Source organism: Nycticebus coucang, chromosome 12 (genome assembly GCF_027406575.1).
Source record: "Nycticebus coucang isolate mNycCou1 chromosome 12, mNycCou1.pri, whole genome shotgun sequence".
Classification (NCBI taxonomy): domain Eukaryota; kingdom Metazoa; phylum Chordata; class Mammalia; order Primates; family Lorisidae; genus Nycticebus; species Nycticebus coucang.
Genome location: NC_069791.1, coordinates 82640787 through 82664049, shown reverse-complemented (window position 1 = coordinate 82664049; position 23263 = coordinate 82640787). Strand labels below are relative to the sequence as shown.

Below are 23263 nucleotides of genomic sequence, written 5' to 3'. Positions count from 1 at the left end.
AAGCCCAGAAAAAGAGGAAAACGAACAAACAAAACAAAGGAAAAAGAGAGAAGAGGCAGACTGACACCTATGGGACCTCCTTTAGGACTGTCCCATGAGGTCCGCTTCCCCCAAACAAATCTCTTCTCAAAAAGGGGAGGTGACTTACCTCAAATAACAGGGCACTGTGAGGGGATAAAGGGACTCAATAACCTAATTCCGAAGACCTTCGTGCAGCTGCTCCTCAGGGTTAGCTGGGGGAGTCCAGAGTATGTGGCCTTTGGGGCTGATATTTTTCTTCTTCAATCTCAAAAAGAAGACAACTGCTGTTTCTATAAAAAAAGGCCCTTTGGGCGGCGCCTGTGGCTCAGTCGGTGGGGCGCCGGCCCCATATACCGAGGGTGGTGGGTTCAAACCCGGCCCCGGCCAAACTGCAACCAAAAAATAGCCGGGCGTTGTGGCGGGTGCCTGTAGTCCCAGCTGCTCGGGAGGCTGAGGCAAGAGAATCGCTTGAGCCTAGGAGTTGGAGGTTGCTGTGAGCTGTGTGAGGCCACGGCACTCTACCAAGGGCCATAAAGTGAGACTCTGTCTCTACCAAAAAAAAAAAAAAAAAAAAAAAAAAAAAGGCCCTTTGGACTCAAACAAGGAATTATCCACTCATCCATTCATCCAACCATTAAATACATGTATTGAGCTCCTGCTGTGTGCTGGGTAGAGTCTTTTTATGGCTCAGATAGAAATCACCAGGGCATGGTCTCTGCCCTCCAGAATCACAGGGGAGAGAAGGCGTGGATGCACATCATCCTAACATAGATGGACACCTCCTAAGGAGTTGTCCCCATTTGTTGTCTCCATTCCTTCACTTTTAATGTAGTCTTCAACTTCTTCTCATCTGGGTTCATCTCCACCACTGCACTGAAGCCACTTTGGTCAATCCACCAATGGACTTAATTTGCCAAATCAAATGGTTACTTCTTATTCCATTCTGTCTCTCAGCAGGGTACACCTGCCCCTAACTCCCAGCATAGGAGCCATGCTCACCAATTTTCGGGACTCCTCCTTCTCTAGCCAGCTCAGCCTTGGGCATTTTCTATCTATATTCTCTCTGTCTAGGTGATCTCATCCAGACTCATGGCTTTAAATACCATCGATATGCTGGTGACTCACAAATGCATATTTCCAGCCCAGACCTCTCCTCTGAGCTCTAGACTCCTATATCCAACTTCCTGCTTGATGTATCTGTTTGTATGTCCAAAACCATCTCCAATGAAATAGCTCCCAAACGGAACTCTAGATTCTCCTTCCAAACCTGCTCCATCTCTAATTTTTTCATCCCAGCAAATGGTCCCACCATTCTGCTGGATGTTCTGCTCAAGACAGGAACCTAGGAATCACCTCAGATCCCTTCCCAATTGCTCATCTGACAAATCCACAGTTAAGACCTGTTGGCTCAGTTTCTAACAGACCCCAAATCCATCTGCTGCCCTTCCCTCCAGTGCATTCCTCCCTGTTCAAGCCAATGCTGTGTTTCACCTGGCCTACTGCAACAACCCTCGGACTGGTTCACCTACATTCACCTCTACCCTCCAACATCCATTCCTCAACTACTAGCCAGAACAGTCAGAGCATGTGAATCTACTACTCAAAACTCTCCAGTGTCTGGCAGCACCTGTGGCTCAGTGGGTAGGGCGCCGGCCCCATATACCGAGGGTGGCGGGTTCAAACCCGACCCCGGCCAAACTGCAACAAAAAAATAGCCGGGCGTTATGGTGGGTGCCTGTAGTCCCAGCTACTTGGGAGGCTGAGGAAGAGAGTCGCCTAAGCCCAGGAGTTGGAGGTTGCTGTGAGCTGTGATGCTGCGGCACTCTACTGAGGGTGACAAAGTAAGAATGTCTCAAAAAAAAAACAAAAACAAAACAACTCTCCAGTGACTTCCCATTGTCTCTGGTATAAATTATGAGTGTTTCTCTCCTTTGCTTTCAAGACTCGTGCTGGCTGGCCCCTGTCTGGTGACCCACCTCAAACCTTCTCACCTTTCCCCTGCCTCAGCATACCTCAGCAACACCAGCCTTCGGTCCTTTCTTTGAATATGCTGGTTTCCTGATAGCTTGCCAGGCTTGGCACGATCTCTGTGTGGTATATCCCTGCTTCCATGCTTGACCTGGCTAACTCCTCATCTTTCAGGTCTCAGCTAAGACAACACTTCCTTTGGGAAGTGAGCCCTGGGCTCCCATGGCTCTCTGACCATCCCTATCTTTGTGGCCATTGCCCTGAACTTGAACTGTGTGTTTGTCTATCTCCCCTAGGAGACTAGGAAGCCAGAGATCACTGATCTTTATCATAGTTGTATCACTTAAATCTGTAGTAGGTGTTCAATAAATACTTAATGACTAGAAGGATGATTGTTTGATGAAAAGTCTTCCTCCTCTGGACAAACCAGGACTCATAACTGCTTGCTATTTTCCTCTATAATTGGTTTAGCTCCTCATCCTCACCTGCCTTCAACAAGGCTTTCTGGAGGCAGCTGGGCTAGGCACACTGAGAAGAGAGCCCTGCAGGAGACTAGACTCTGCACAGCCCTGGACTGGGTTGTCCCTCTCACTCCACAGCAAGCTCCCTGCCTACACCTTCTCATTGGAGCCACCAGCTATGACCTTGGAAGGCATTTTCCTTAGTCCTGCCTCCTTTCTACCCTGAAGTACCATGAAGAAAACCTAATGGTTGCCTTTACTTTATTTATTTATTTATTTATTTATTTATTTTTAAGACAGAGTCTCACTTTCTCAACCCCAGTAGAGTGTCATGGTGTCATAGCTCACAGCAACCTCAAACTCTTGGGCTCAAGTTATCCTCTTGCCTCAGCCTTCCAAGTAGCCGGAACTACAGACGCCCGCCACAACACCTGGCTAGTTTTTCTGCTTTTAGTAGAGATGGGTCTTGTTCTTATTCAGGCTGGTATCAAACTCCTGAGCTTAGGCAATCTACCTGCCTCAGCTTCTTAGAGTACTAGGATTACAGACATGAGCCACTGTGCCCAGCTGGTTGCCTTTACTTTAAAAATATATTATTTGTCAGGTGTGGTGGCTCACGCCTGTAATCCTAGCACTCTGGAAGGTTGAGATATGTGGATCACCTGAGCTCAGGAGTTTGAAACCACTCTGAACAAGAGCATGACCCCACCTCTATAAAAAAAAAATCGCCTGGTATTGTGGTGGATATACCTATAGTCCCAACTACTTGGGAGGCGGAGGCAAGAAGATCTCTTGAGTCCAAGAGTTTGAAGTTTCTGTGAGCTATGATGCCACAGCACTCTACTGAGGTTGAGAAAGTCAGACTCTGTCTAAAAATTAAAAATATATATATATATATAAAATCTTACTGTATGCTTTGGAATAGGTAACCTGTCACATGGCACAAAATTCAAAAGATACAAAAGGATGTATATATATATACATATTTTTTTTTTTGAGACAGAGTCTTACTATGTCACCCTCTATAGAGTGCCTTGGCATTACAGCTCACAGCAACCTCAAACTCTAGGACTTAAGTGATTCTCTTGCCTCAGCATCCCATGTAGCTAGGAGCCTGCCACAATGCCCAGCAATTTTGTTGTTGTTGTTGTTGTTGTTGCAGCTGTCATTGTTGTTTAGCTGGTCTGGGCCGGGTTCAAACCTGCCAGCCTGGGTGTATGTGGCCAGAGCTGTAACCACTGTGCTACAGATATCAAGTCCAAAAAGATATATATTGAAAAATAAATCTTTCCTGGGTGGCACCTGTGGCTTAAGGAGTAGGGCACTGGCCCCATATGCCGGAGGTTTAAGCCCAGCCCCAGCCAAAAGCTGCAAAAAAAAAAAAAAGAAAGAAAAAGAATAGGGCGGCGCCTGTAGCTCAGTGAGTAGGGCGCCGGCCCCATATGTTGAGGGTGGCAGGTTCAAACTCAGCCCCAGCCAAACTGCAACAACAAAAAAAAATAGCCGGGCGTTGTGGCGGGCGCCTGTAGTCCCAGCTGCTTGGGAGGCTGAGGCAAGAGAATCGCGTAAGCCCAAGAGTTAGAGGTTGCTGTGAGCCGTGTGACGCCACGGCACTCTACCAAGGGCAGTACAGTGAGACTCTGTCTCTACAAAAGAAAAAAAAAAAGAAAAAGAATAAAGAAAGAAAGAAAAATAAATTTTTCAGCTTGGCGCCTGTTAGATCAGCGGTTCGGGAGCCAGCCACATACACCTGAGCTGGCAGGTTCGAATCCAGCCCAGGCCAACTACAACCAAAAAATAGCTGGGCATTGTGGTGGATGCTTGGGAGGCTGAGGCAAGAGAATCGCTTAAGCCCAAGAGTTTGAGGTTGCTGTGAGCTGTGACGCTACAGCATTCTACAGAGGGTGATATAGTGAGAGACTCCATCTCAAAAAAAAAAAAGAAGAAAAAAAAGAAAAGTATTTCTTATTCCTGCTCTACCTCCTCAGAGGTCACTATAGTTATCACTCTCTTATTTAGCCTTTCGGAAATAACTTATGTATGCGTGCACGCACATGCGCACGCACACACACACTCACACCCACCCATCTATATATTCTCCCCACCCTCAAATGGCAGCTTTCCATACATGCTGCCCTGAACCTTGTTTTTTTTTTTTTGAGACAGAGTCTCAAGCTGTCGCCCTGGGTAGAGTGCGGATTACACTAGCACACAGTGTACATTGTCACAGCTCACAGCAACCTCCAACTCCTGGGCTTAAGCGATTCTCTTGCCTCAGCCTCCCAAGTAGTTGGGACTACAGGAGCCCGGCTATTTTTTGGTTGTAGTCAGCACTGTTGTTTGGCAGGCCTGGGCTGGATTCAAACTCGCCAGTTCTGTTTATGTGGCTGGTGCCCTAGTTGCTGAGCTACAGGTGTCGAGTCCTGCACCTTGCTTTTTAAAGTTAAAACCAGATTGGAAAATGATTCTATATAAGTTCAAAAGAAGCCTCCTCCTTTTTCATGGCTATATACTGTTTTATTGTGTAAAAGTATGTCATAACTGATTGAACCAGTCCCCCACATGTGGACATTTTGGTTGTCTCCAGTCTTCTGGAACATGCTGTAGTTCAGAATCTTGAACTTCTATTATTTTGCTCATGGGTCAGCATATCTATAGCATAAAAACTTAGAAGTGGAATTTCTGGGTCAAAGAGTATGTGAATTTGTCACCTTGTATCTGCTATCACACTGGCCTCTGCAGAGAGGTTGCTCACTTACCCATAGTCTTTTTTCTTTTTTTCTTTCAGAGTCTCAAAGCTGTCACTCTGGGTAGAGTCCTGTGGCATCATAGCTCACAGCAACCTTCAACTCTTGGGCTCAAGCGATTCTCTTGCCTCAGTTTTTCTATTTTTAGTAGAGACAAGGGTCTTGCTTTTGCTCAGGCTGGTCTCGAACTCATGAGCTCAAGTTATCCACCTGCCTTCACCTACCAGAGTGCTAGGATTACAGGAGTGAGCCACCATGCCTGGCCCCATAGTCTTTCTAACATTGTGTTAACAGACAGTGGGATTTTGCCCATTTGACAGATGACAAATTATATCTCAGTATAGTATGACTCTACATTTCTCCTGGCCCCTCTTACATTTTTTTTTTTAAGAGATGGCATCTTACTATGTTGTGCAGGCTGACCTCAAACACTCAACCCCCCCTCAGCAACTGCACCCAACCCCATTTCTCTTACTTAAAAAAAAATTGTGAGAGCTGGCATGGTGGCTCACGCCTGTAATCCCAGCACTCTGGAAGGCCGAGGTGGGCAGATTGCTTGAGCTCAGGAGTTTGAGACCAGCCTGAACAAGAGGGAGATCTCTTCTCTAAAAATAGCTGGGCATTGGGTGGCTCGGTGAGTAGGGTACCAGCCCCATATACCGAGAGTGGTGGGATAGAACCCAGCTGCTGCCAAAATGCAACAACAAAAATAGCCCGGCATTGTGGTGGGCGCCTGTAGTCCCAGCTACTTGGGAGGCTGAGGCAAGAGAATTGCTTGAGCTCAAGAGTTGGAGGTTGCTGTGAACTATGTTGCCATGGCACTCAACCCCAGGGCCACTGAGTGTGACTCTGTTTCACAAAAAAAATAAGTTAATAAAAAATTTGTGGTAAAGTATGCATAACAAAACTCACCATTTTTAACCCTTTTTTTGAGACAGTCTTACTCTGTTGCTCTAGGCTGGAGTCCCTCTACATCAGCCTAGCTCACAGCAACCTCAAACTCCTAGGTTCAACCCATCCTGCCTCAGCCTCCCAAGTAGTTGGGACTACAGGAGCACACCAAAACATCTGCCTAACATCTTTAACCATTTTAAGTGTAAGGTTAGTGTATATTTACATTGTTCCATAATCACATTTCTCTCTTTTAAATGACAAGACTTAGAAATGGTGACTTAATGCCAGGCCCGGTTTGGGGCACTGGGGACTTGGAGATGATTCAGCTTCTGCTTGCTGTGGAACTCAGGGCTGGTGGGGGAGGCACAGCCAAAACAGTGCGGGCAGACCTGAATCCAAGCTAGCACGGAAGCTGAGGGGGCAGAGGAAGGTGCTCCAGGAGGGCTCTAAGGAAAAGGTGATGGAGATGATTCCTGAAGGAAGGGCAGAAAGATCTCCCAGGTAAAGGAGTGCACATGAGTCAAGGTCCAGAGGCTAAGAAATCAAGGAACCGTCGTTCCTAGGAACTGCAGGTAACTGATGGGAACTGGCAGTGGGCAGCGAGGTGATGAGGGAGGTCCTTTATCTTTCTGGGATGGTAAGTTTGGGGCAAAAGAGACCAAAGGCTAGGGCTAGATCGACAGGCTGGTAGCAGGCATGGGGTGGCAGGTTTCCCGTGAGAAACGGCTGAGAGGAGGACAAGGCTTTGGGCATTCAGAGTCAGCTTGGTCACCTACCGTCCTACTTTCTCTGACGTCCCTCCCCACCTGCAAGACACAACTTGAGATTGCAGGGGCAGAGCGGGAGGGATGGTGGATCCCCAAAGGAGATGAAATACTTGAGAAGGGGACGCTTGCCCCCGGGGACTGATTTGGGTCACAGGTAGAGACTCCTGAACAACCAAAGGGAAGAGGTATGGGAGATGCCACAGCCTCAGGCCTCTGTCTCCTCCCTCAGACTGTGAGGCTCCCCAGCCGGATCCAGGACCCTGAGATCCGAGGCCAGACACCGCCGGTGGATCGGATCCCCGGCCCTGCCCTACCGTAGGACACTGCGGATCTCTAAGCCCCACCCCACATCCCCGCCTCTACTGATATGGGGAGGGGGCGAGCAGACCTCCCGCGCTTTCTGCGGGGGAGGGGCATGAGGAGGCGCGAGAGGAGAGCTGACGTCGCCATGGCAACTTGGCCGGTGGTCAGCCTCGGAGACACCGGGATAAGAAGGGAAAAAGCGAGGGAGGGAGGCGCCGAGGGCTCCGCGGGGGTGGCGCGGACCTGGGTCTCCCGGGAGGAGTTGGGGAAGACCCGGTAATCTCTCTGCGGGTTCCTGGTGGCGCAGGGTGCCCGCGTGTTTGCAAATGCGTGTATACGAAGTTCTCCGCATAAGTGTGCCAGCTTGTGTCTGGGTTTGTGTATGTGTGTGAACGTGCACACGTGGGCACAGGGTGCGCGTGCAGGAGTGCCCGGGCACACGAGTGTGTACCTACGCGCGTGTGCGCGCGCGCGGGCACTCGTGTCGGCGTGTGCGCTCGCGTGCGCTCCCGAGCGTGCCCAGGCGGGCGCCGGGTGTGAGCGGGAGAGTCCCACCCCCCTTCCCGCCCCCCCGTCCCCCCCCCACCTCGCCGCCTGCGCCGGCGGCATCGGCGCCTCCACCTCGCTCACCCTCCTCCCCGCACTTTCTCTGCGCTCCCTGCTCTCGGTCGCACAGCCGGACTCGCGCTCTTCTCGCCGGCAGCCCTGGGAATCGCCGGCCGCCACCGCCCAACCTGTACCCGCCGGCCCCTACCCCGTGCCTGGGCACCTGTTGGAGACAGAGACAGGTGCAGGGGGCTGGGCCAGCTGGGGAGTGAGGGTGAGGGGCAGCGTCTTAGCCTGCTGCACTCCGGGGGTGTTTCACTCTCCCGCTGCTGCAATTTCTGGCGCTCCTGGGGAGACAAGCTCGGGAGGAGGCATCTGAGGCAGGGGTCTCCACCGGGGGCTGCAGGAAGGGGGGCGGGAACCCTGCAAGCTGACAGACCTTGGGCTTGAATAAAGGGACAGTGGGAAGTGAAGCCTAGAAGGCTGGTTGACACCCTGACCAGACCAGTGCTTGGTGCAGAGGATGGACAGAGCCTCAGAGAGACAGGTGGGGACCTATATGGGGACGCTTGGAGTAGGCAGGGTTCAGGGGCACACGGGAGCTCAGAATGAGGAAGAAGCTAGGAAGATGACAGAGGAACAACCTAGTGGTAGGTAGACAAGAGGGGCTGTCTCCGGGGAGTGGGCTGGCTGCCTGGCCCCTGTGTGGTAAGGCCTGGGGTATTGGAGGGCTAGGCCTTGCTTGCACCTCTGGCACAGGCCACCCTGTCCCTTGACACCTAGGAAGGGAGGCCAGTGAGGGCCCCACAGACCAAAGAGGTTACTTGCTGTGCCCTCAGCTACCAGTGGTAGGTATGAAAAGGCAGTCTGGGCTCAGGCTTGCTCACACCCCCTCCCCCAGCCAGGGGTGCTTCATGAGGGGCCGCAGGGGCGACCGCATGACCATCAACATCCAGGAGCACATGGCCATCAACGTGTGCCCTGGGCCCATCCGGCCCATCCGCCAGATCTCTGACTACTTCCCCCGCCGGGGACCAGGACCTGAAGGGGGTGGCGGGGGCTTCGGGGAGGCCCCTGCTCATCTGGCTCCGTTGGCTCTGGCCCCCCCTGTGGCCCTCCTTGGGGCCACCACGCCTGAGGATGGAGCTGAACTGGACAGCTATGACTCAGATGATACCAGTGAGTCTGGGGGTGTAAAGGGGCCTCCAGGTTTGTGGGGAGGGAAGGGGCCCTGCTGGGTGTGCGTGGGGGTGGGAGGCCACAGCTGCAGTCAGTGTGTGGAGATTACAGCTTCAGCAAGGCTCAATATTCAATATTTCTGCTGAGACACTCCACCACCCACACGGCTCCAGTTGCGGCCGAGCCAGGGACCCAGACACACACACACATGCACATGCCCACTCAGCCTCTTGCACACACACTCTTGGGCTAATGGAGATGCACACCCGTGCCTCCAGCTGGTCTCACAAACACCTGCCTTCACACACAGACTCATACTACCTTTCCCCTCTCCACAGCTGCCCTGGGCATGCTGGAGTTTGACCTTCTATACGACCAGGCCTCCTGCACTCTGCACTGTAGCATCCTCAGGGCCAAGGTGGGCACTCCCTGCCTCCCAAGTCCTAGCCTCCTGCTCCAGGAGGGGTGGTGGCTTTCCATCCTTCCCTTCCCCAGACCCAATGCCTACTCCTTTCCTCCCTGCCCCCAGCACCCTCCTTCTGGGCTCTGCAAACCTCAGGGGGCCAGTACTATGGAGGGAGGGAAGGAGAGAGGTTGGAGGCCCACAGCCCTCTTCCCTGCATTCCTCTCCAGGGCCTCAAGCCCATGGATTTTAATGGGCTCGCAGATCCCTACGTCAAGCTGCACTTGCTGCCTGGAGCCTGCAAGGTAACAGCCTCCTTTTCCCAGGTGCCTGGCCCAGCTCACAGAGTGGGGCGGGATGTCTATCCTAGAAGGCCTCAGCCTCTGTGAGTTCGGGGGGAGACATATATTCAGAGCCCTTCCCCACACCCCAGGCCAATAAGCTAAAAACGAAGACTCAGAGGAACACACTGAATCCTGTGTGGAATGAAGACCTGATGTACAGTGGAATCACGGATGATGACATCACTCACAAGGTGCTCAGGTGAGGGCTCATCCTCCCCAATACCAAGGACTCCAGCTTAACACCTTCTCTGGGACAGTTGTCATTGTAACCTCCGGTTGATTGATCTATGCCCCCCCACCCCCGCCCCAAGCTCAAGAACATCAAGAACAATTAATTAGTGGCTCCCCATCCTCTCCAGCAGCAGGCAAAGTATTTCTCTAGCATTGCTGCCCCCTAAACATCTCTTACTTTTCCTTGAGAAGACTGCCTTCTTCTGACTGGCCAGTTTCTTTTTTTCTTTCTTTTTTTTTTTTTTTTGAGACAGAGTCTCACTTTGTTGCCCTTGATAGAGTGCTGTAGTATCACAGCTCACAGCAACCTCAAACTCTTAGGCTCAAGTGATTCTCTTGCATCAGCCTCCTAAGTAGCTGGGGCTACAGGTGCCTGTCACAATGCCCAGCTATATTTAGTCAAGGTCTCCCTCTTAGCCGAGGTCTCCCTCTGACTCAGGCTGGTCTGGAACCTGTGAGCTCAGGCAATCCACCCGCCTTGGCCTCCCAGAGTGCTAGGATTACAGGCCTGAACCACTGCACCCGGCCCTGAGTGGCCAGTTTCATAGCTCTGGAATTTTATCCCGTTGTGTCTCTTCCCTCTGGAAAGCACCTTCTCTGCCAGTCTAAATCTACTCATTGGAGCCTCAGTCCACTGTCTTCTAAAACCTATCCCTGGTCACAGAGACCCTTTCTCAGAGCCTCGGGGTGAAGTCAGAGCTATGCAGCTTAGGTCTATGTCTTGTTTCCCAAGTTCCCCTAAAATCTCTAGGGAATGAAGTCTTAGGGACAGGGAACCTGCTCCATCATCCCGGGAGATGGAGACTTGAGAGTAGTCCCTCAAGGGTAGTGGAGGGCAGCAAAGAGACCTCTTCCTTTGTTGTCTGGCAATAGGTAGCCACAGAAGGATTTGCATCAGGGAAGCGGCACGATCAGAGCTGCTTAAAGCTTACCTTGGTGCAGGGTGTATGAGTAGGCTGAGGTCGGGGTGGGGGGTGGGTGTGAGGAAGAGGGAGTATCAGAAAGGCTGGCCCCATGTTCCAGAGGTGAAGGAGTAAGGCCTAAAATAACAGTGCTCATTAGTGCTCAGCCTTTGGCTAAGCATTAATGTGAACATTTTTCTTTCATTCAATTATCTCCCTTTTACAGTTGGCCACTGGGGCTTTGAGAGATTGAACGACTTACCCAAGGTCACACAGGTAGCTTAAAAGTAGCAGGTCTGGGCTTTGAACACCCATGTCACAGCTGCCCATCACAACAACAGGTCACAGCAGAAGCAGTGTAGAGGCTACCAAAGTTAAAGCAATTATTATTTCATCACTGGGCTCATATGTCCCTGCAGGTTGGCTCCCTGCTCCATGCATAAAAGGACAGGAGGGGCTGAGGACATGTGGGGTCCTTGTCTGGCTGCTCAAGACCCTTCTACCTCTTATAGCCTGCATCTGTGGCCATATCCACCAACACCTGCTCTGTGGCCTTCAGTCAGACCCTTCCTGGAGGATGGTCCTCACGATTTGTGAGGGCTTCTTATAGTGGCTGAGCAGGTCCTTCCTTCCTCATGGATCAGGGACAGCCTGAGCTGCTGGAATGGGAGGGGCAGAGGAAAATGCAAACCCACATGTCCCTCTCAGGCTCCAGCCCAGTTTTCCAGATGAGGTGGGGAGTACTACATATTTAGAGGAGAGCTGGGACAGGTCTGAAGATCTTTCTCCCATATTGGAGCAGGGCTAAGGACCCCAGGGGGCCCTGACCCTGCAGTTCCCCACCAGGATCACTGTCTGTGATGAGGACAAGCTGAGCCACAATGAGTTTATTGGGGAGATCCGAGTACCCCTCCGCCGCCTCAAGCCTTCACAGAAGAAGCATTTTAACATCTGCCTTGAGCGCCAGGTCCCGGTCAGTGTGGGGGCTTCAGAAGCATCAGGGGTAGGGACTCTGGAGAGGCCAGGTTTTCAGAACTTTCTCTTTGCCTCCTCAGCTGGCTTCCCCCTCTTCTATGTCAGCAGCGTTGAGGGGCATTTCCTGTTACCTGAAGGAGGTGAGGCACCTCATAGGGACTGTATCTGGGTGGGAGGTGGGTAAAACCCAAGCTAGGTTGACCCCTTCATCTGTCCCATGCAGCTGGAACAGGCAGAGCAGGGGCCTGGCCTGCTAGAAGAACGTGGCCGCATTCTGCTGAGCCTCAGCTACAGCTCTCGGCACCGGGGGCTGCTCGTGGGCATTGTCCGCTGTGCCCACCTGGCTGCCATGGATGTCAATGGCTACTCCGACCCCTATGTTAAGACGTGAGCCCTCACCCTAAGGCCTATTATACCCTCCCCAGAGTCTGAGCCCTGCCCCCTGTTTCTTTGGGACCTGTCCCTAACCACATGACTCCCCTCCCTCCACCCCTTTTAGGTACTTGAGACCGGATGTGGATAAGAAATCCAAGCATAAGACGTGTGTGAAGAAGAAGACCCTAAATCCAGAATTTAATGAGGTAGGCAGGGCATGGACCAGAATCCAGGTAGGCTAGTGGTACACAGGGGGGAGAGGGCTTCATGGAAGGTGAGGCTTGTCTTGTCCCCAGGAGTTCTTCTACGAGATGGAGCTCACCACTCTGGCCACCAAGACTCTGGAAGTCACAGTCTGGGACTACGACATTGGCAAATCCAATGACTTTATCGGTGAGGGAGGAGCCTGGCTATGTGGTGCTGGGGGAAGGTGACTCATAGGAAGAGGGGTCCTGACTGCTTGCCCTCCACCCCCAGGTGGCGTGTCCCTGGGGCCAGGAGCCCGTGGCGAGGCCCGAAAGCACTGGAGTGACTGCCTGCAGCAGCCAGATACAGCCCTGGAGCGCTGGCACACTCTGACCAGCGAGCTGCCCCCAGCAGCTGGGGCTCTGCCTTCTGCCTGAATGGACCACAGCTGCCCAGTGGGCCCTTCTGGCTGGGTCCAGTACCCAACCTTTGCACGAGTGTGTTGCACGTTTACACGGGGTGGGATGCCCCTGCCCCGCACTACTTGTCTTATTTTTTGTGAGAGTCTCTGTGACCGTGGGTCTGTCTTCTTGTGAGGGACTGTGGAGATCTATGTTCTCATATGCACACTTCCTCCTGCCTGACTTGCTAATACCTGCAAATATGCAAACCACCCTTGCTCTCCACATCTGTGGGGGTGCTGTCAGAGCCTCTGTTCCAAGGCCCCCAACCCCTATGGCTCCTTTCTCCTGCCTCTCCATGCTGCCCGTCCCCTCCCTTTACAGGGAAGAGGGCGGATTAGGGGAGGTTCAAAGGAAGATGTTTCCAAAACAGAAAAGGACAAAACCCCCCCAGAGACACTTCTTTAATACAGAATCTTCATTTAAAAAACAAAACAAAACCTAGCCCTGTACAGCTGCCCTTTTAAAGGGGTGGCCACTTTGGGGTCTCTGCCTCCCCAAGAGGTGGCAGATGCTCCTGGCCACTCATCTAAATAACTGTCCCCTGGTTGGGGCTGGGATGCGAAGGCAGGGCCCTTGCCACCCTCCTGGGGGACATTCGTGCATGTTTACGCCTTTTCTGATCATGTCAGTGGCCGAAGCATGGCAACTGGGCGCCAATAAACTTCTCTGAGGAAACTGGGGACTTGGTGTGTGCTGGCAGGGGTAGGGGGCGCTGGGCAGACAGCAGCAGGTGGTCACTCCGGGATGTCAATCACCAGGTCATCGTCCCCGTCCAGGGCATCATCCCCGCTGCCTGCATCGCTGAACATCTGCCGAGGGACGGTGCTCAGGATTGTGGGGGGGTGCATCTTGGGGGGCGGGAGGGGAGTCAGGGCTGCTCCAACCCCGGCCCCAGAACCCCGGCCAGGGAAGGTCAGCGGCCCTCCCACAGGACAGTCTGGGGGTCCCACCGCCATCTGTAGCAGGGGAAGAAACACAGGGAGGGCTCATCAGGGAGGTACTGGGACCTCCAGGAGGCAGGGCACTGACTCCCCCAGGGAAACTCTGGGGGACAGAATGGGGCAGTAAGCACAGCCTAGATTTGGGGCCCTGCCCTACCTCAGCCCCTTCAGAATCTCAAACCAGCAAGTGCCTGGGGGTGAAGGGTGGTAATGGAGGTGAGATGGAGTGGAGGTCTTACAGGAAACCAGGAGGGAAAGCCTAGGCCCTGCCCTGTCCAGGGAGGCACCTTAGCTGCTGCTATAATAGCAGGTAACACCACAGTCAGGCTGGAGAGCCTGCCTGCCTCTGGGCACCTCAGATACTGCTTGCCACCACTGGCTGCTTTCTATCTCCTCCTCTCCCTCCTCCTGGGTGGGATTCAATGTTTCAGTGGAGAATACTGCGGGCCACCAGAGCCAGGAACCTGGGCAGCTTATTTGCCCCCCAGGAACTTCTATTGTATCTTGGTCGGGCCCCTCCTTGGGATCCCCGCAGCCGCTGGCCTAGGCCAGGCCCTCCTCTCAGCTCACCTGTGCTATGGTACCAGCCTCCTAACTGGACTCCCTGCCTTCAGCCTCTCCCAGATCCAGCTCCTCCTCCACACTGCAGCCAGAGTGATCTCTCTAAAACACAAACCTGAGCATGTCATTCTTCCACTCAGGGTCCTCAGGCTCCTCACTGCCCTATGGACAGGCAGTGCAACATGCCTGACAACAGGCCAGCCCCTCCACCTGGGGCATCCTTCTCTAGTTGTCAAAAGTTCTGCTTTGTGCTGTGAGGCCAGGAAGTGGCCACTCTCTTGCCCAACCCTCCAACCCCACTCTGCCAAATCCTCCCCACAGAGAGCTCTGGTCTGTGACAGCCACCAGGCTTTGTCTGAGGGCATAAGCTGAGCCCCTACTATGTGTCAGGTGATTTCTGTTAATGACCTTCAACCTTTAGGACATACTGGGAGGGAGGAGAGGTCAAGTGCCAGAGGTGGACACTGAGACTTGGAGATGGAGGCCCGAAGGAGCAGGCCCACAGGGGCCCCGCTGGACAGTGTCCAGTCTGGCCCTGGAGTAGCATGGGGAGCCAGCACGATTCAGACCTTCAGTACAGAGCCTGGCAGGACTGATGACCATCAAGGAGCCCAGCTATGAACAGTGCCCCTGAACCCAGTACCAAGCACTCATGTGTACACATAGGAGCAGATGAACATGCACAACCAAAACAGATAGCTGCCCGAGGTCTACCCTGTCCTCTGGCCCCCACCTCTCCATCTTGTCCCTATTCCCCGTGTCCTGCCCTTGCCTGAACTTACTCAATGGCATCCTCAGCATTACTCATGGCAGCTAACATTTATCTGTGGCTGACCAGGTGCCAGGCTCTGGGCTCAGTGTTTTCTACATCCTTAACTCATGTTCCCTTCATAATGACTCCACTAAACAAAAAAGCTGAGGCTCAAAGAATTAAAGGACACGCCCAAGGTCATGGTGAGTACGAGGAAAAGCTGGGATCCTAACCCAGCCAAGTCTGGCTCTGGCCCAAACCTCAAGTGACCTACTTCAGTCTTCACAGTTGCCCTACCTCTGCTCAGACTTGCCAAGTCCTCCAGAAACTTCAGGGACTCCTGGGTGGCAGGCAGACCCCTAATTCTGGGCATGCAGGCATTTGGACCCCACCCCACCCTACTTCCTGATCCATGATGGTCAATGTTGTTTTACTCACTAACCCAGCTCCAGCCCAAACAACACTTTATTTTTCTGACACAGAGTATCAAGCAGGCACCCTGAGTAGAATGCTGTGACGTCATAGCTCACAGCAACCTCAAGGTCTTGGACTCAAGCAATCCTCTTGTCTCAGTTTTTCTATTTTTAGTAGAGACGGGGGTCTCGCTCTTGCTCAGGCTGGTCTCGAAATCCTGAGCTCAAGCAATCCACTTGTCTTGGACTCCCAGAGTGCTGGGATTATAGGCGTGATCCACCGTGCCCGGCCCCAAACAATACTTTAACTTGTGTCCCTGTCTACCTTCCCATGATGGCCTCATCCCGGAGTATCCAAATCTCACTCACTCTGGGCTCAAATGTTCTCCTTTGAAATATTCCCCAATTTATTACTCATCTCTCCATTTGCACAGTCATTGACTGGAGTCCCCTTCTAAGCACTCATTTCTCTCCTAATTGTCCATGCAGAACTTAGCTCCTTGACAGTGCTCCACTGCAGGACCCAGCACCAGCCAGAAAGCCACAAGCAGTCCTGCCCATATGGTACCATATCCCTTCCTCCTGTGCTGGGCCTTCTCCACCACTCTGCCCTCTAGGCCAAAAGCAAAAACCCTGCAAAAGTATTATTGCCCCAATTTTTCAGGCTCAAGAGCTCGAGTAACTCAGGGAGTAAATGGCAGTGCTGGGATTTGAACTCCAGAGCCCAAACCACCATAAACATGGCCTCCCATCTTGCTTCTGGCTCCATCCAGAGTCTTGAAAGCTGTCCAGCCCCGTCCCTATTCAACTTTTTTTTTTTTTTTTGAGATAGGGTCTTGCTCTTTGTCCCTGGCTGGAGTGCTGTGGCATTATAATAGCTCACAGCAAATTCAAACTCCTGGGCTCAAGAGATCCTCCTACCTCAGCCTCCCAAGTAGCTGGGACTACAGGCACACATCACCATGCCTGGATAATTTTTAATATTTTTTGTAGAGATGGGGGTCTCGCTCTTGTTCAGGCTGGTCTTGAACTCCTGGCCTCAAAGATCCTTCCACCTAGGCCTCAACAGAGAGCTAGGATTACACACATGAGCCAATGCCCCATCCCCTACTGAACTTTGAATCAGAGACAGAAGGGCACTCTGCGTCCTCAGCTCGCCCTCTTCATCAACCTGGGGCTAGGGAGCAGCTTCCTCTTCTCCACCCACACTCTCACCCACCTGATGGGTGCATCTACCTCCATGCTACCACTTCCCAATGTCATCCCCATGAACCCAGTCATCACTGGCATTTCCAGATGGCATATCAGCATGTCCATAACCAAACTCCTTGTCGTCCCTCCAAAACCTGCTCCTCCCACCTGCTCTCTTCATCTCAGAAAAAAGGCAACTCCACTCTTCCAGTAGCTGAGGATAAAAACCCTGGCACTACCTTTGCCTCCTTTCTTGCACAAACTGAGCTGGGCTCTTAGGTGCTCCTGCAGCTTGTTCTTTGAAATGGCTCCATGGACTACCTTTAACCTCTGCACAGCTTCTCATGCAGGGTGGTAGCCTCCTCCCTTCCTTTCTGACTCACCCTGACCCCTCCATCAAATCTGATCACTGCAGCATCAGCAATTTTGTTAAAATGTAAATTAGACCAAACTCCCCCTCTGCTCAACCTTCTCCAATAACGCATCTGATCCAAACACAAGCCAAAGCTTTCCCATACTTCCAAGGCCCAGTTCTCAGGACTCTGCCAGGCCCCCTGCCCACTCTTCTTACTCTCTTCCCATGACAGAGGCTCCTTCCAGATCTTTGCACAAGCCGAGCAGGCCCCTCCTCAGGGTTATTGTACTTGATTCACCCCAGTCCAAAACCCATTCCCAGACAGCCACATAGCTACTCTCATTTCCTTTAAGTCTGATCAAATAACATCCCAAACTGACAACCTTGAACGTTAGCCCCACCCTCCAGAGCTCTCTGTCCCTTAACATAACTCTGTTCTGCACCGTGGTGCCTATTTATCTTATTTTCTATCTTGCTAACATGTAAGTTCCATGAGGGCAGGGATTTTTTGTTCACAATTGTACCTGCAGCACCTACAAAAGTGCCTGTACACAGTAGGTGCTCTCCAAACACACACTTGATCACATGTAGTTTGCTCACTTTACAGAGGGTTGAAGAGAGCTGCTCAAGGTCACAAGGTTTTCTAACTTGGGGCAGTCTTGATTCCAGATCCTACAATTTCGCCCCACCTCTGAGGCTGCCTGGCATCACAGAACACTCATCCCCTGAAAAAACGAGCCTCGCCCCAAGCCACACTATAGGGATGGGAGGGCAGGACTCTAGGCAGCCTTGTTCTCAGTTCTGGACCTGTGAGCCAGGACTTCTCTGACCCATCCCTCAGTGCCTAGTGCTTGCTGGGTCCCCAGAAGTCCCAAATCAATGGTTCAAAGTTCTTGGACAGGACACCAGCCTGTCTTGAGCCTCCCTCAGATGGCTGTCTTCCTGCCGATCTGGCCCCTCCCTAACGTCCCCAAATCAGGGTACCTTGAGTTTCCGGGGCAGGCGGGGCCGTTTCTCCCGCTTGGGCCTCAGGGGGCTGGGCTCGGGCAGCTGCAGGGCCAGGTAGTCAGAAGGGAATGAGGGGTAAAGGGGGGAAGCCAGCTGCAGGCAGGAGTTGGGGGTAGAGATGGGAAATGGAGTGGATCAGGGTGAGGTGAAGGGAAGAAATGCAAACAGAAGGAAGAATGGAAAAACAAAAGAGATGGTGATGAGTGTGGCTCCCAGGGCTCCTGAGAACAGAAGGGGAGGGGACAGCAGGACTGTGCCCTGGGGTCTGCTCTCCTCAGTCATGTCCGTCCCCCATTCCTACAACACAGAGAAGTGGGCAGCCCCAACTCATGTCCTCCAAGGGACACTTGCTGGCCACATCCAGACAGATGTCCCAAGAGTTAGGCTGGCCTCACCCTGAGGCCTAGTCCTTTGGCCCAAATGATGCCCTCTTTATTCCCAGGCATCTCAGTTTACCACTTCCCACCCTTCACCCCAACTCACCGAGCTCAGGTATGGGGAAGGGGTCCCAGAAGCCTGCAGGGGAAACCCTGTTGAAGGAGGCAGGGAGAGGCTGGAGGGAGAGGGGGTACCCCCCAGTGGAGGGCTTCTTTTCCTAGAGGAAGAACAGGAGAGGGAATCAGAGGTAGCTCAGAGGCCCAGGTGCCCTGCCCCATCCCATCCCCTCCCCCAGAGAGAGGAATGATGTCTTCTCACCTCTTGGGGGCTGGTGTGTCCGACAACTTGGGTGTTCCCTCAGTCTCACTGTTATCTGAAGATGCAGTGGCATCTGAATCTGTGGGGGTTGAGGGGCTAGTCAGTGGGAGTTAAAGGGTCTATTCTACCTTTGAGGGATATGATCTCAACACTGCAGGGCTCTGGAGGAGCTGGGCATGGGGGTTCACGCCTGCAATTTCAGCATTTTGGGAGGCTGTGAACCCAGGAGTTCCAGACCAGCCTGGGCATAGCAAGAGCTCCTCTCCACCAAAAAATTCTAAAATTAGCCAAGTGTGGTGGCATGAGCCTGTAGTCCTAGCTACTCAGGAAGCCGAGATGAGAGGATCACCTGAGCCCAAGAGTTGGAGGCTGCAATGAGCTATGAATATGCCACTGCATTCCTGCCTGAGTGAAAGCAAGACCCTATCCTGAAGAAAAAAGAAAAAGAGGAAGGGCTCCAGAGGACTCTGACTTCCCAATCAGCACAGGCACACTCTGTTCTTGGGGGTGGGAGCACGACTTCTTCAGCCCACTTACTGCTCTGGCTCTTCCTGAACACACATGCCAAAGATATATTATGTACCAGGCTCTTTCACACTCCCCACCTTTCCCTGTCTTCATAATCATCAAAGAAAGAAGGTATGGGTATCCTTTCCACTTGCCACATGAGGTCACCAAGGCCCAGAAAGGTGTGTGCTGGAACTGAACTCAGGTCTGTGATTCCTTAGCCAATCTGTGTTACTTTCTCCTTACTTGCCTCTAAACTGTCTTCAGCTCCTGCCTGTGTTCCACTCCCCATAGCCAGGTTCCTGTTAATCTACCCCTGAAATCTCTTCTACTTTCATCCACTGCTGTCCATTGTAATGGCCACAAGCTCCATGTCAAAACATCTGTCTTACCAGTTTTACCACTCCCTGCTGCTCACTGTCCACTCCAACCCCGGAATGACCTAAAACATAAACCTCCCACATCTTTCCTCATGATATCCCTTCTGCCTGCATGAATTTGTGGTTTCTTTTTTTTTGAGACAGAGTCTCACTATGTCACCCTTGGCAGAGTGCCGTGGTGTCACAGCTCACAGCAACCTCAAACACTTGGGCTTAAGCAATTCTCTTGCCTCAGCCTCCCAAGCAGCTGGGACTACAGGCACCTTCTACAATGCCTGGATATTTTTTTGGTTGCAGTTTGTCATTATTGTTTAGTAAAGCCCAGGCCGGGCTTGAACCCGCCAGCTTCGGTGTATGTGGCCAGCGCCCTACTCACTGAGCTATAGGCACCGAGCCCCTGTGATGTTTCTTAATCTGGCCTCAATCTGCCTTTCTGGTCTCCCCCCAAAACTGTACCCTTCATATCACACTAACGTATTTCCTCAAAAGAGAAATTTATTTTCTAGTTCAGCACTCTGCCTAGAAGGCCCATCTTTCATGTAATAAACAACTACTAGACATCATAGAAGCTGATCCCAATTTCTCTGCTCAAATAGATCCTTTTAAGAAGCACATTAAATGCCACCACTTCTGAGAAGTTTTCCAGAATTCTTCAGGCCCAGTTAATCACTGGCTCTCTCAGAATCTTCAACTGTCACTTGTCATGGCTTGCCTCAAACTGCGCTGACAAGTGTCACGCTGGGTTCTTTCGTGTCTCTTGTCCGGAAGTTTCCCTCAGATAGGAAGTTAACTGGAATACCTTAGGCAAGGAATGAGAGGCCAGAATGAAAGCCAAACTTCTGCCATGACCTGCTTGGCCCTACACGGCCCCTGCCTATTTCACTTTGTCATCCTCTTATAATACATGAGTGCTGTGTGTTCCAATAAAACATTATTTAAAAAAACATGGGTGGCTGCTGTTTGCTGATCCTTGCCCTAAACCAGTGTTAAAGATACCTTGCAGCAGTGACGCTGTATGACATGGCTTAAGAGGGTTCCACCCAGTAAAAGGTGCACAAATGGCCATCTTTTTTTTTTTTTTTTTTGGTAGAGACAGAGTCTCACTCTATCATCCTTGGTAGAGTGCCATGGCATCACACTGCTCATAGCAATCTCCAACTCCTGGGCCTACGCAATTCTCTTGCCTCAGCCTCCTGAGTAGCTGGGACTACAGGTGCCCACCACAACACCCAGCTATTTTTTTGTTGCAGTTTGGCCAGGGCTGGGTTTAAACCTGCCACCCTCGGTATATGGGGTTGGTGCCCTACCGACTGAGCCACAGGCATTGCCCACAAATGCCCATTTTTCATGGCTTTTTCAAACTGTGGATTTCAATCCATTAGTGGGTCATCAAATCAATTTATTGGTTTGGAACCAGCATTAAAAAGAGGAAAAAGCAATACAAAAAGTATCAGGATGAATTGGATATAGTGACTTATTTAAAAACATTTCAGGGTGGCGCCTGTGGCTCAGTGAGTAGGGTGCCGACCCCATATGCCGAGGGTGGCGGGTTCGGACCCGGCCCCAGCCAAACTGCAACGGAGAAATAGCCAGGAGTTATGGCGGGCGCCTGTAGTCCCAGCTGCTCGGGAGGCTGAGGCAAGAGAATCGTGGAAGTCCAAGAGTTGGAGGTTGCTGTGAGCTGTGTGACGCCACGGCACTCTACCCAAGGGCGGTACAGTGAGACTCTGTCTCTACAAAAAAAAAAAAAACAAAACATTTCATTTAGGCAGTGCCTGTGGCTCAAAGGAGTAGGGCGCCAGCCCCATATGCTGGAGGTGGTGGGTTCAAACCCAGCCCTGGCCAAAAACCGCAAAAAAAAAAAAGAGGTTGCTGTTGCCTGCTTCTGTGCAGTCTGCAAGCTAAGAGTGGCTTTTACATTTTTTTTGAGACAGAGTTTCACTTTGTCACTCTTGGTAGAGTGCCGTGGTGTCATAGCTCACAGCAATCTCAAACTCTCAGGCTCAAGCGATTCTCTTGCCTCAGACTCCCAAGTAGCTGGGACTATAGGCACCTGCCACAATGCCTGGGTATTTTTAGAGATGAGATCTCACTCTGGTTCAGGCTGTTCTCAAACCTGTGAGCTCAGGCAATCCACTCACCTCAGCCTCCCAAGTATTGAGATTACAGGTGTGAGCCACTGCGCTCGGCCTGGCTTTTACATTTTTAAGTGAATGAAAACAATCAAAAGAAAAACAGTACTTCATGTGATAATAATATGAAGTTCAAATTTCAGTATCTGTAAATAAAGTTTTATCGAACACTGTCATACTCACTTATTTACATATCCACTATGGATGCTTTCACTAAACAGAAGAGCTGTGTACTGGTAGTTGTGTCAATGACTGTATATTCCAGAAAGTCTAAAATATTTATTATCTAGCCCTTTGCAGAAAAAGTTTGTCAATTCCTGTTCCACCCCTATTGCCACCACACCACCTGTTTTCACTCCCTTCAAGTCCTTACAGCTGCCTTAAATTTTAGTTTATTTCTTCGTTTACTTATTCCCTGCAATTGTGATATAAATTACAAGATGCCAAGGGCTTCATCCATCTGTTATGCCTGTATCCCCTGTGCCAAATGCAGTGCCTCTCAACACAGTAGCTTCTCAATAAATACTTGAATGAAAGAATGGCAGAAGTGGAAGGCAAGCAACTAGGTTTAAGAACAATTAGAGGCTGCCTCATCTTCTACGCCAGGGGTCCTCAAACTGCGGCCCGCGGGCCACATGAGGCAGTGTGATTGTATTTGTTCCCGTTTTGTTTTTTTACTTCAAAATAAGATATGTGCAGTGTGCATAGGAATTTGTTCATAGGTTTTTTTTTTTTAAACGATAGTCTGGCCTTCCAACGGTCTAAGGGACAGTGAATTGGCCCCCTATTTAAAAAGTTTGAGGACGCCTGTTCTACACCCTAGGAGGGGCCCAGGAAGATTGCTGGTGCCAGGAACCATGTTCTCTCCATTAATATTTCATGACCTTGCTCACCGGAAGAGTCTTCATCCACGTTCTCGTACTGCAGAAGTCGGTCTAGGAGGAAACTGAGGGAAGAGGTGGGAGAACGAGAGTGTTTATTCCCATCACAGCAATGTCCTCCTGGGTCCCTGTCCCGTCTAGATAGCCCAGTGGATCCTTGAAAGAGCCCATGTATTTGTGGCCCTGTTCCAGGATAAGGGCCCAAATGCATCCCCAAGAGCCGCATCGCTCCAGCCCCCAACGTGCCTCACCTCTTGTCTCGAGACACCTTTAGCAATTTCCTCTGCGCCTTCCTTAGCTCCTCCTGGAAGCACTCGTGCTCCTGGATCAAGAATAAGGGGGGCGCTGTTGTCAACAGCCATCCGTAAAGGGCTCCGCAACTCGGGACAGCTCACTCCACCCACCTTACGCGCGGGTAAACTGCGGTCCTATCTGGGCCAGGCCTCCCACAACCTTTCCACACCAGCAAGCACTCACGTAGATAAGGAACTTGAGCTTTCGCTTCAGGTTCCGGTATTTCTTTTTGTAATCCACTTCGCCGTCCGCCGGCCCATTCATGACCGGCCCGGGAGCGGCGCCCCAGCGCCTCGAGTCCCGCTACCCGGAGCCGGCTCAGCCCGGCTTCTCACGCCTCTACTTCCGTAGACTCTGCAAGGCTGTGCCAGCTAGGACTACAATTCC

General features: G+C 51.7%; 2 protein-coding genes across 8 annotated transcripts; one reads left to right on the top strand and one right to left on the bottom strand.

The window, feature by feature from the left end:
* Window positions 1-6486: 6486 nt before the first annotated feature.
* DOC2A (double C2 domain alpha) lies at window positions 6487-13441 on the top strand. 3 transcript variants are annotated; one of them, XM_053556171.1, is made up of 11 exons: window positions 6487-6663; window positions 7838-8886; window positions 9225-9304; window positions 9520-9594; window positions 9723-9832; window positions 11613-11739; window positions 11822-11881; window positions 11965-12128; window positions 12241-12322; window positions 12413-12509; window positions 12594-13441. In XM_053556171.1, exons 2-11 carry the CDS (start codon window positions 8562-8564, stop codon window positions 12737-12739), a joined length of 1266 nt encoding a protein of 421 aa, XP_053412146.1. In that variant the 5' UTR covers window positions 6487-6663; window positions 7838-8561; the 3' UTR covers window positions 12740-13441. The 3 variants fall into 3 exon arrangements, with proteins under 3 accessions (XP_053412146.1, XP_053412148.1, XP_053412147.1); XM_053556173.1 differs by having other exon boundaries at window positions 6487-7949; window positions 8609-8886; XM_053556172.1 differs by having other exon boundaries at window positions 6534-6592; window positions 7865-8886.
* Window positions 13153-23256, bottom strand: INO80E (INO80 complex subunit E). 5 transcript variants are annotated; one of them, XM_053556178.1, is made up of 8 exons: window positions 23060-23256; window positions 22834-22904; window positions 22595-22647; window positions 18683-18761; window positions 18470-18581; window positions 17963-18079; window positions 14278-14370; window positions 13153-13575 (listed from the first exon to the last, which is right to left on the bottom strand). In XM_053556178.1, exons 1-7 carry the CDS (start codon window positions 23138-23140, stop codon window positions 14299-14301), a joined length of 585 nt encoding a protein of 194 aa, XP_053412153.1. In that variant the 5' UTR covers window positions 23141-23256; the 3' UTR covers window positions 13153-13575; window positions 14278-14298. The 5 variants fall into 5 exon arrangements, with proteins under 5 accessions (XP_053412153.1, XP_053412150.1, XP_053412152.1 ...); XM_053556179.1 differs by lacking the exon at window positions 13153-13575 and adding an exon at window positions 13587-13722; XM_053556175.1 differs by lacking the exon at window positions 14278-14370 and having other exon boundaries at window positions 13153-13722.
* Between the last annotated feature and the right edge of the window lie 7 nt (window positions 23257-23263).